Source organism: Lactuca sativa, chromosome 1 (genome assembly GCF_002870075.4).
Source record: "Lactuca sativa cultivar Salinas chromosome 1, Lsat_Salinas_v11, whole genome shotgun sequence".
Taxonomy (NCBI): Eukaryota; Viridiplantae; Streptophyta; class Magnoliopsida; order Asterales; family Asteraceae; genus Lactuca; species Lactuca sativa.
In genome coordinates, this window is record NC_056623.2 from 8116956 (window position 1) to 8129443 (window position 12488).

General features: G+C 33.4%; 1 protein-coding gene and 1 pseudogene across 1 annotated transcript; one reads left to right on the forward strand and one right to left on the reverse strand.

Moving 5' to 3' along the window:
• Positions 1-1421: 1421 nt before the first annotated feature.
• Positions 1422-2257, forward strand: LOC128126930 (extensin-like; annotated as a pseudogene).
• A 7242-nt stretch (positions 2258-9499) lies between these two features.
• On the reverse strand, positions 9500-11775 carry LOC111906507 (uncharacterized). Its single transcript, XM_023902270.3, has 2 exons — positions 11510-11775; positions 9500-11323 (listed from the first exon to the last, which is right to left on the reverse strand). The coding sequence occupies exon 2, from the start codon at positions 11060-11062 to the stop codon at positions 9719-9721; it is 1344 nt and encodes a 447-aa protein (XP_023758038.1). The 5' UTR covers positions 11063-11323; positions 11510-11775; the 3' UTR covers positions 9500-9718.
• Between the last annotated feature and the right edge of the window lie 713 nt (positions 11776-12488).

The following is a 12488-nucleotide window of genomic DNA, read 5'->3' on the forward strand; positions in this document are numbered from 1 at the left end:
TTGTTATGTGGAATGCTAGTTGTCTCTCTGATGCTTGCACGAAAGGGAAGGGCCCGTCGTGACTGCACAACATCCCCTAGAGTTTTCCGCATTGGTAATTAATGATATTACTTTGATGTTTAAATGATATATTCACTTTGATCGGTTAACAACTCGTTTGTATGATTTATTGTTTTTTAAAAAATTAACTTGTATTTTAGGGAAGTTACATTAAAAGTTTAGATTTAAAGCAATTAAAATAACCATAGTTAACTAGTAATTAGCCTAAAATTGAAAAAATGTAACAAAATCTTGAAAATCTGTTGGAGGCACACCATACCGTGGTGGGACTCAGATCTTTAGTTTCTTTAGTTTTTCACCAATGTGCATATAATAGAAAATCCTACACTTTGATGCTACTAATGGGTTTTTATGTTACATTAATCATATTTGCACAACGGAATTTTACATAAACAATTTATGGGTACATGCAACCTAAGATCTACAACATTTTCTAATTATAACAACATACTATGAAAACTAATTTAATTTAGGTATAACTGAAAATACTAGATTAGAATACATACCTTTTAGTATTTTCAAATATACTAACTCTTGAGTTCTTCAAATGCTCGATGGAAAGAAACACCCAAGAGTGTGAATGTCTCTAATGATTCACACCCAAAACTCTAGAACACTAGAATTGTAACGAGAGAGAGAAAGAGAGAGAGAGAGAGAGAGAGAGAGAGAGAGAAGATAAAGAAGTGAAATTCGTATTTTATATTTTCGCATTAACCTACTTCTATATATATATATATATATATATATATATATATATATATATATATATATATATATATATGAGTGTTCAATCGAGAACATTTTCTTATCGTGAGAACATTTGAAAACAAATTTTGACCACATTTTTTTTTAAATTAAAATCATCAAATAATATTAATATAAATAAAAAATAAGTAAAAAATTAAAAAACCTACTAAGCAACACCACTCACCACCCAAACAATATCATCCACCACCACCACCCGTCACCGCCACCCACCTCCACCACCCATCACCACCACCCCTACCCATCACCCAACATCACCACCACCGTCCGCCATCGCCAACCATGACAATCATCCACCACCACAACCTATCACCACCAACCCCACCCCCACCATCACCACCACCCGCCACCACCACCCACCACAACCACAACCCACCCACCCACCACTATCCACCTCTACCACCCATCACTACCACTCACCCACAACTCCCACTACCCACCACCCATCACCACCACCACCTATCACCACCGAACACCACCACCCGCCACCATCACCCTCACCCACCATTCACCATCATCACCACCACCCACTACGACCACCACCCATCCACTTCTACCACCTATCACTACCACCTAGCCACTACCCATCATTATGACCACCACCCACCATTACCACCAACCACCACCCACTACTCATCACCACCACTGGCCACCACCACCCATCACCACCACCTACCACCACCTCTCACCGCCATCACCCCCACCTACCACCTACCACCCACCACAACCACAACCCGTCCACCTCCACCACCCATCACTACCACCACTCCACTACCCACCAATATGACCACCACCTGTCATTACCACCACCCACCACCCATCACCACTACCCGCCTCCACCACCCACCTCCACCAACAATCACCACCGACCACCATCAGCTATCACCACCACCCACCATTACCACCATCCACCATCCACCAACCACCACCACCACCACCCGCCTCCACCACCCATCACAATTCACAACTACCCACCTCCACCACCCCCACCACCACCAACCATCACCACCGACCACCACCTACCTTCACCACACATCAAACCACCCGCCACCACCACGTCCCCCCATCACCTACCAAAACCACCATACACCATCACCACCCTCACCACCAAATACCACCACCACCTATCACCACCGCTCGCCATCGCCACCTGCCACACACTATGATCACCACCCCACATGTCACCCACCACCCTTCACCACAATCACCACCTACCACCTACCACTACCAAACATCACTACACACCACCACCACCTGTGTTTATCTGTATATAATCACATATGATTATTTGTATTTAATCACATATGATTTATATGGACAATATTCTTTTTTGTCCATATAAATCATGTGATTAGATACATATAATCACATGTGATTAGATGCATATAATCACATGTGATTAGATATATTTAATCACATATGTCATTATTGCGTTCTCGATACAATAATTACTTTTTGTCAACTTTAATCATATGTGATTAGATACATCCAATCACATGTGATTATATTGATCCAATCACATATGATTTATATGAACAATACTTATTTTTGAGTTTTCGTTTCAATAATTTTTCTCATATATTTAATCACATGTGATTATAAGTATTTAATCGCATATGATTAATGTGGACTTAAATTTGTTTCAATTTTCTTGATTCAATAGTTTTTCTCGTGTATATAATTTCATGTGATTATATATATATATTAATCGCATATGATTTATTGAATCAAGAACGTGAAAACAAATCTTTTTCACATAAATCATATGTGATTAAATACACGAGACCGACTACTGAATTAAAAATGTAAAAATGAATATTCTCCACGTAAATCATATGTGATTAAATACATATAATCACATGTGATTATATGTACCTAATCATATATGATTTATGTGGACAAGATTCATTATTTCTTTCTCAATTCAATAGTTGTATTCATGTACTTAATCACATGTGATTATATGCATTTAACCACATATGATATATGTGGACAATATTTTTGTGTTCTCGATTCAATAGTTGTTCTCGTGTATATAATCATATGTGATTATATGTATCTAATCACATATGATTTATATATATATATCATTATTTTTTGTCCATATAAATCATATGTGGTTGGATACATATAATCACATATGATTATATGTATTTAATCACATATAATTATAGTGGACAAAGAACAATTACTGAATCGAGAATGTGACAATGAATCTTATCTACATAAATCATATATGATTGGATACATATAATCACATGTGATTATATGTATTTAATCAGATATGATTTATGTAGAAAATATTTTTTTTTCGGTTTCGATTGAATAAGTGCTTTTGTATATTTAATCATATGTGATTATATGTATATAATCACATATGATTTGAGGTGGACAAAATTCATTTTGCCTTCTTGATTCAATACGTGTGCTCATGTACTTAATCACATATGATTATTCATATAATCACATGTGATAAAATACATGAGAGCAACTATTGAATCAACAAAGTAAAAATGAATTATGTCCACATAAATCATATGTGATTAGATTCATATAATCACATGTGAGTATATGTTTTTAATCACATATGATTAATTTGGATAAAGATTTGTTTTTATGTTCTTGGTTCCATATTTGTTATCGTGTATATAATTAAATGTGATTGTATGTATCTAATCACATATGATTTATATAGACAAGATTTGTTTTATCCAAAGAAAGTAATATGTGATTAGAAACATATTATCACATCTGATCAAATGTATTTAATCACATATGAGTAAAGTGGAAAAAAATTATTGAATCAAGAACGCGAAAATGAATCTTAGCCACATAAATCATATGTGATTAGATACACACAATCCCATGTTATTATGTGTATCTAATCTTATGTGATTTATGTAGACAATATTCGTTTTCGTGTTCTCGATTCAACAGTTGTTCTCGTGTATTTAATCACATGTGATTATAGATATCTAATCACATATGAGATATGTGAATAAGATTCAAATTCGTGTTCTTAATTCAATAGTTATTATCATGTATTTAATCATATGTTATTTTATGTATTTAATCACATACAACTAATATGAACAAAGAACAACTATTGAATCAAAAACACAAAAAATAAATCTTGAGCATATAAGTCATATGTGATTAGATCATATAATCACATGTGATTTAATACACGAGAAAAATTATTGAATAGAGAAAGCATAAATGAATTTTTTCTACTTGTCTCACTAGAAAACAAACTACATTCTGCCTTTCCTTCTTCTCTCTACCAGATTAGGGTATCTGTGAACAGTAACATAAGACAAGTAATGCCTACATAATAGGAGAGTTAGTATAACTCACCTCCTTCAACTTGAAAATTAGATAGCATGAGAAAGATGGATCCTTTCCTTTCTGAGAACCTACACAAAAATTATAACATTATTTAGCTTGTATTTTGTTGTATTAATCTTATAAAACTTATGTACGTATTTCCTTATTTTCTCTTTGATTGTAGTGCTTTGTTTGGGATATGTTTTCTTAACTTTCAACCCATTATTAAAATTTGATAAACTTACATTGGTAAAGTTCCCCCTTTTATCTTTCCAGAATTATAAAGATATTGCTCTAATGATTTTTGGTTTATTTTATATTAAATTTACAAGTTAGTAACTTTTTGCTGTCACTTTCTGGACCACTCAACATTCTTGGAATAAACTGTACCAATCTACTACGAATTACATCAGTCCCTTTGTTTGTGGGAAACTATACATCTATATCTAACTATAGGCTTTGTAATTTTGGCATTTGGAGTTTGGATGAATTTATTATGATTTTTTGAAGACAATGCATGAAATCTGTGCCAACATGGACCAGCCTAAGAAGATTGCCAATTTTACCCCTTAAAGAGTTGGAATTTCGAATTGTGAATTAAAGTTTGAAGAAACTAGACACATTAAGATTTCTAGAAAACTAAGTCTCATGATTTTTAGGTGTCCTTATTGAATTGCACAAATTTTAGAAGTTGGAGGACAGATTTGGGAAAATTGATCATAATAGCTTTGAAATCACTTTTGATGTTCTATTAAGGACTTAATGGTTAAGCCTTAAGTTTATCACTTTTAACATAATTGTTGGTTACTTATTTGGCCATTGAGATGTGAAATTTAATTTAACATAAGGGCCTTAATGCTTGGCTTAATAAGGGTTCAAAGTTATGGATTTTCACATAAAATGCTACTTTTACACTTATTAGGTTCTTTCAGACAATATGACAAACAGCTTGTGTGCATGAAATCCTACAGTGATAATCAACTCTCTAATAGACTCCAATCCATCGCCTAGAGCTTACTATTCCTAATAAAAACAATCCGACTGTACGCATAATTCCTCACAAAAGCAAGCAAATGAACAAGTAACTTTGTAATTCATCAACAACAGTAAAAACATACTAGAATTTTTCAAATAAAACATCTTCTTATGTGAAATCAAGTATTAGACACTCTATTAGTCGTTCATTATAAGCTTAATATCATGAATTTCATGATAAACTGAGTCTAGGGATGAGCATATGGACCGGGGAACCGGTACCGGAACCGGAACCGGCACCGGAACCGGAACCTGATGGAACCGGTCGGGCCGGGACCGGGACGTTATTTTTGTGGAATTTTGGAACCGGGAACCGGTAGAAACCGAAACCGATTTAACCGGAACCGGTAGAACCGGCAAAAACCGGTAGAACCGGCAAAAACCGGAACCGTATGATGCTATTTTTCAAGGAGCGGTTCCAACATTTGAAGACACGACAAGAACCGGTAGGAACCGGGAACCGGTAGAACCGCCGGGCCGGTTCGGTTCTTGATTTTGGCCGAAGCCGGTTCCCCGGTCCGGTCCGGTTCGGGCCGGTTCCGGCCGGTTCGGTCCTTTTGCTCATCCCTAACTGAGTCAATTTAGGTTGAAAAACGCATGTGTATAGACTTGAAAAAAATACTACCTGGAAGCTCTCATAGATTGTGTTTGTAGACATCAACTTCCCTGTGGTGGCCTGGTTAAATAGGGTTACTTGCTTCCGATTTTTGTGGCGAGATGGTGAATTGTAGAAAAAGAAGATGAAGAATTTGTGTTATACGCCTTTGAAATGAAGAAATCGATTTCAGGTGGTCGGTGATTTGGTACCAACAAATCATAAGGATATGATTGCCACTAGAACCAGATCGAGAAACATACTCGTTGGAGAGAAAGAGATGGACAACCATTGTTTCCGACTGTGGAAGGAGTAGAGGCGGGGGGAGGTGTGGAGAGGCAGCGATCGGTTATTCCGACGACATTCCGGTGACTAGGGCGATGGTCCGTTGGTATCAGGTGTTCCATCTTCAAACGAGAGAAAGGGACTTCTAGTAGAGCGGGTGGGTGCGGATGGAGTTGAACATTTTTATATGTTTGAAGGTTTAAATTGTTCTCAAATGTTCTCATTTGAACACACACACACACACACACACACACACACATATATATATATATATATATATATATATATATATATATATATATATATATATATATAAACAAAATCATATAGTTTGATTATTAATTGTGTTTAGTGTTTATAGTTTTAAGAACATTATATTGGTTGCATTAGTCAATATCACGTTAAAACACAAAATTAAAACGTTACTTTATCGTTACTTCAATAGAATATTTTTAAATTAAAATAATTAAGTAACTAATTTCTTTAGTAGACATCAACATTACTTGATTCTTTGCTTATTTTTAAATCTTACAATTGAAAACTAAAAGAAGGTGGTATATACTATTACCAATTTGTACCAACTAAACTTGTTGGTAACCAAACATATTGGTATAAAGTATACTTTGTAAAATACTGGTAACAAGTTTTTTATACCAATTATAGTTGATACGGTACATAGTTTATGGAAAAAAGAATCGGTACCGTACGAATTCCACTCCTAATAAAAATTTGATACGTTTGGGGTGTTTAGGCTTTGCTTCATAGTTTGACTTAAATTGAAAAACAAATACTTATAAATATAACATAAAGAAAGAATTGATAGTTTTAGTGTGAATATATATATATATATATATATATATATATATATATATATATATATATATATATATATAATTGGTTATTATATATAGATAAAATGAAAATTAAAAAAAAAAAACTATTTTTAAAAACCTTCTAACAATCAAGTGACTGTTGTCACTTCCCTCTCTTACATGTAGAAAGGCATAGTAGAGGCTACTCCATGCCATTTGGGAACAATTTTCACGTGTGTCCGGTTAGTTGTCATGTCAGTTTTACACGATAAGGCTAAAGGGTGTGATAGTTGTTTGCCAATGATAAAAGCGTGACACTTAGGCGTCACATAGGATTTTACCATTTTTGCTACAATTTGCCAATAAATGGGATGTAAATTTTTTACCTTTGAAATAATAAATAAATAAATAAATAAATAACCTTAAATTTTCATTGGCCATTCAATAGTTAGAATTTATAATTTACCACCGGTGGAAAGGTGTCGTTGATATTATACCGACGGTGAAAAATGGGTTTCGACGTGGTGTTTATTGTCGGTAAATGTGTCACATGAGCTTACCACTGGTAAGCATTTTGTGACACCGTCCAACCTAAGACCCATACCTGATCGTCTAAGATATACATGTTCAATGTTAACGTAATGTCTATATGTTACATTGGAGCCTCCAGGTTTTATATTGGACGGTGTCAATTTCTACTTACTTTGTGATACTAACTTTTAACCACTAATCAACCATTCAAAAAAATTGTTTACGGTCAAAGATTTCAGCTAATGTTGCTAATAACCCTATATCTCATTCAAAATTCTCAAATACATTACATTCAAATAAAAAGTGCTTTCACACTTTGAGTTTTCTCCTAACCCCTGGATTCTTCTAAGAAAATTTCATATATCTCATTCTTAAACATCAAAATATCATAATTGTTCATCCTAATTTGAAGTAACATATTTACCCTCAGTAACTTTCAAAAGATCATATTTGCCTAAATCAATTTTTATAAACATTTTTAATTATTCTATAATTATTTTAGATCTTATTTTTTTTATCAATCGACTATTATATCATTCTTATTATTATAATATTAAATTAAAATATAATAACCTAATCCCAATTTGTGTTGTCTTCTTAAAAAACAGATTATTTCATGAAATCGTTTTATGGCTTTGGTTGCGTCAACACCACTTACATATCTGAATATCAAAACCTTCTTTAATTCGATGCTAATTTGAAGGTTTTGTTTCTATATTCTTTAAAATGAATGGGAATTATATTTAATAAGAGGAGTATTAAAGTTGTGTTTGGCACGCCATAGCTAGCTGATAAACTAGCTTATTTTTCGTGTTTTTTTAAGTTGTTATGTTTTGCAAGCCAAAAAATAGCTTATAAGCTAGTTTATAAGCTAACTTTTTAAAAAGATAATTTAGACTAGTTTTTTAGAAGCTTTTTTAAAAAAATTTCAAATATACACCTTAATTAATTATATATACACATTTTTTTAGATGTCATTTTATATTTCTCAGATAGCTTTTCAGCTAGTTTTACCAAACATTATTTTTTATCAGCTAGTATTTCAGCTACCAGCTAACTTTTAATTTAACAGCTAGCTTTTCAACCATTAACTAGTTTTTCAGCTAACAGCTAGCTTTTCAGCTAATACAACAAACATAACCCAATATCCCATATTTGATTTGATGCAAGAGACTTTGGAAATTGCCTTCGCCCATGTACCAATTTGATGCATGGTGTAAAAGGGTGTAAAAGAGACTTGTATTTTGTTGGGTTTAACTTTTCCTTGCAGGTTAAAAGATTTAACTTTGATGTAAACAAATCAAAGCATGTGGGATGGATAAGGAAGTAAATATCACCTTTAGACATACGTGTTATTAATAAAACATTAAAAATTTCTAATGGTTTAGTTAAACTTTTGATCAAGTGCTTTGTCGATGATACTTTCGAATATTATTATGGAATTATGTTAAAGGACATTTAATAGTGCTTTCCGAAAATGACATTTGTTTTTAAAGAGTATGATTTCAATTGGTCAAGTTATAATTGTATTTTAAATAATAATAACAAATAAAGGGTATAATGGTCAGTTAACAAAAATATAGATTAAAATCATTATAAAATGTTTTATAAAATGAATTTGGTTAAACATGATATTTTGAATGTTTACGTAGGGTAACTCGGATAAATATAATATTTTGATGTTTAAGAACTTCCACAAAATTCTCCTACACATACAAACTAAGATTTGTCACAAGCAATCAATTAATCAACCAAGTGTGAAATGACATTGTCCCTGCAACACAACTATGGATGCGTGTTTGTAAAACATTGCAATATTTCTCTCTTTTTGATTTGCTATCCACATTAAGAAATTACCACTATTAATTTTCCCAAATGAAACAAAAGACACCAAATTCGAAATGCATTACTGCTTACGGATAGATCCAAATACCAACAAGTTACACGTAAGCTCATCTGATCTCAGTCCAATGCACGATAAACACAATAAAACATGTTATGTGTAACAAAAAACGCCTACTTGCGCACAAACACGCGTCAAGTCTTCAGATAATAAACACAAAGCTACAAAACTTGATCCATAAACACGTGAACGATAACGACAAAATACTGTTATAAACATCTAACGAGCAAAAAACAGACAATCAAACGTCATAAAGGTCAAAGATATGTCTTGTTCTACCGCAAACATCATGCACATTCATGGCTATAAAACTAAGATTTAAAAAAAAAAAAAAAAAAAAAAAAGTAACCAAAAATGAAAATTCAAAAAAGGAAAAATACCCGCGAATCTTATTTCCAAATCATATTAGTTAAGATCTGAACCCATCTCCTTCCTCTTTAACTCCAAAGACATCTGTTCGTTCTCCAATTTCATCCTCTCGTTTTCCATCCTCATCGATTCCAATTCCCGATCTTTTTTCCGGCGAAACCTCTGCCACTTAAACCGTTCTTTCTCCAATTCCAGCATTTGTGATTGAATCTGTATCTTCTGTTCTTCTAATTGCAACAATCGATGTTTCATCCATTGATCCTGTAACATATTCGTTTTCATACCCTCTGTTACACCTTGACTCATGTCACCCTGCAAGTTCTTAGCCTGTGAACTGAAATTCTCACATTGTTTTGCCCTTTTTGAAGATCCCTCACCCACCCCACCCGCCCCGTATCCTGTTCTTGGATCCAACTGTAGCCCATGATGATGAGGATGATGATCGTCATACTCATCATGATCATGATCATGATCATGGTCATCCATGTATGCATCGTGATCTTCATCATCATGATCATCTTCATGTGAACCTTTTCTTCCATCATTGGTTTCATGATCGTCTCTGGTTTTAAGAGCTATTCGAAGAGATCGCTGGAGTTCCAGATCAGGAGGAAGATGGAGACGATTTCCGTTATGATACGAACACATTTCTTCATAATATAAGTGTTTTGAGCTTAAAATTTTCCGAACTTCTTCTTTTCCTTTATCAGAAACATGATCCATTATATCAAGAAGAGAAGGGTTTTCAACAACTTCACAAGAAGTGCCTCTACCGAGAATTTCGTTAAGTCTTTTGTACCTTTTGTTAAGATCGTTGAACTTATCTTCACACTGTTGAGGTGAAACGAAATGACCCCTTTCAGCCATCACTTTTGACACGGATTTCCACTTACCTTTTTTCTGTAGATTTGAGTATTTTCTTCTAGATCCGCCGCCGTATTCCATGGCAGCATCTTCACCTATGTAAGAAACAGCGGTTATCAGAAGCCTAACCATGGGGTCACTCCATTTTACTCGTTGCCATGGCGACATGCTTTTGCCTCTGGTATCATCGTGTCTGCTATCGTGGCCATCTTCTGCAAAGCTTGGTTCGTCTTCATCGCTAATTGAACTCTTTCCCCTTTCCCCTTTTGAGAAATCTACTAGAGATATGGTTTGGGTATGGCGGTCGCAGTCTTGAATCGCTCCCATACGAAGAGGGAAATTCTCGTGAATCGAAGGATGAATTTGTTGTCTATTGGATTGGGGTTGATGAAGATGATGTTGATGAAGTGTGAAAGGGTTATTATGTTGTTGATGATGAACTCGCATGGAATTTTGTAAATCGAAACTTCCTCCCGCACCAGAAATCATATTCCCAGATGATAAATTGCCATCCATTGATATCTCGAAGAGAATCTTAGATCAATCTAAATCCGAAACGAGAAACACGAAAACCCTATTTTCGCCCTTGAAACACGCATCAAATTTACACTAGCCGAAAATTCAGCTAAAGGAACACAAAACCCATGTCCTAAACCTAATCAATCACCAAGAAATCCATCTTTCTCGAGTAAATTTCTGTACTTTACTACTCAGGGAGCATAAAGCGCAAATCCTTTCTTACTTGAACACATCCTAGAGACGTTATCCACCGCCTTGCTTTAGTACCATCAAAAACCGAAAATTAAACAAAAAATTGATCCAGATACTAAACTGGATTAAACCCACTCAAGAAACTAAAGCACCCCTAAATTAAAGAGAAAAGGGAAGAGAAGAAGTGAAAGCTACTTGAACCCAAGAGAATAATCGAAGTAATTGAGCATAAAAGTGATATAGGAAACTTACAATGATGAAGATGATGATGCAATCAGAGAAATGGAAAGAGAATTGGAGACGGAGAGATCTGTATGATGAAATGACGAGGGTTTATTGCAGGTTCAATGAATGGAGGTGGACAGTGGGGTCCAGATTTAGCTCCGAGAAAGAAGCGTAAAAGGGGTAAAAGCCAAAAGAGGGTATGTGACAAGTGCCAGCAAACTCCATGGAATCCCCAAAACCCCAAAACTAAACAAAAGTGGTGGGATGAACACAAAAGAAAGCCACAGATAAAAAAAAAAAAAAAAAAAAAAAAAAAACATTTTTAGTTTGAAAGTTTTACCGTTTACAAGTACTGTATTTTATAATCAGAATAGATTTTTCCTGTGCTTATTGATTGTTCAAAACTATAATATAAATAATACATGAATACGATTATAAAAACAAACACATAACTGATGTTATTCTTTTTTAGTGGAATCAACCAAAATCAGCAGAAAGTTTTGTCTACATCTTAAATCATCGATATGCCTACTTTGCCATCTAAGACTATCTTTATTTTTTTCCTAAATAAAAATAAAAATAAATAAATAAATTAAATAATATTTTATTTCTAACCCTACTATATTTTTATATCTTTTTTAACCCTAAAAATATATTCATAATATATTTTATTTTTGTTAGTTATATAGATTTTCAACAAATATCATCTACTAATTAGTTTTTAACAAATGTATACTATATATTTTTTATTACAATAATATTATAATATATGTTATCATAAAACTATTATAAAATAATTGTTCGTGTATAGAGAAGTTGAATTAATTATTGATTTATTGAAAAAATAATCAAATAAATATGATTATATTTATAATATATTTTTAAACAAATATTATACACGTATTTTATATAAATAATACAATTGAAAAAAATCAAAAAAATAATACATATATATGCATTGAAATAAATTTCTCATAAATAATCTAGTAACGCATTTAGTAGACTA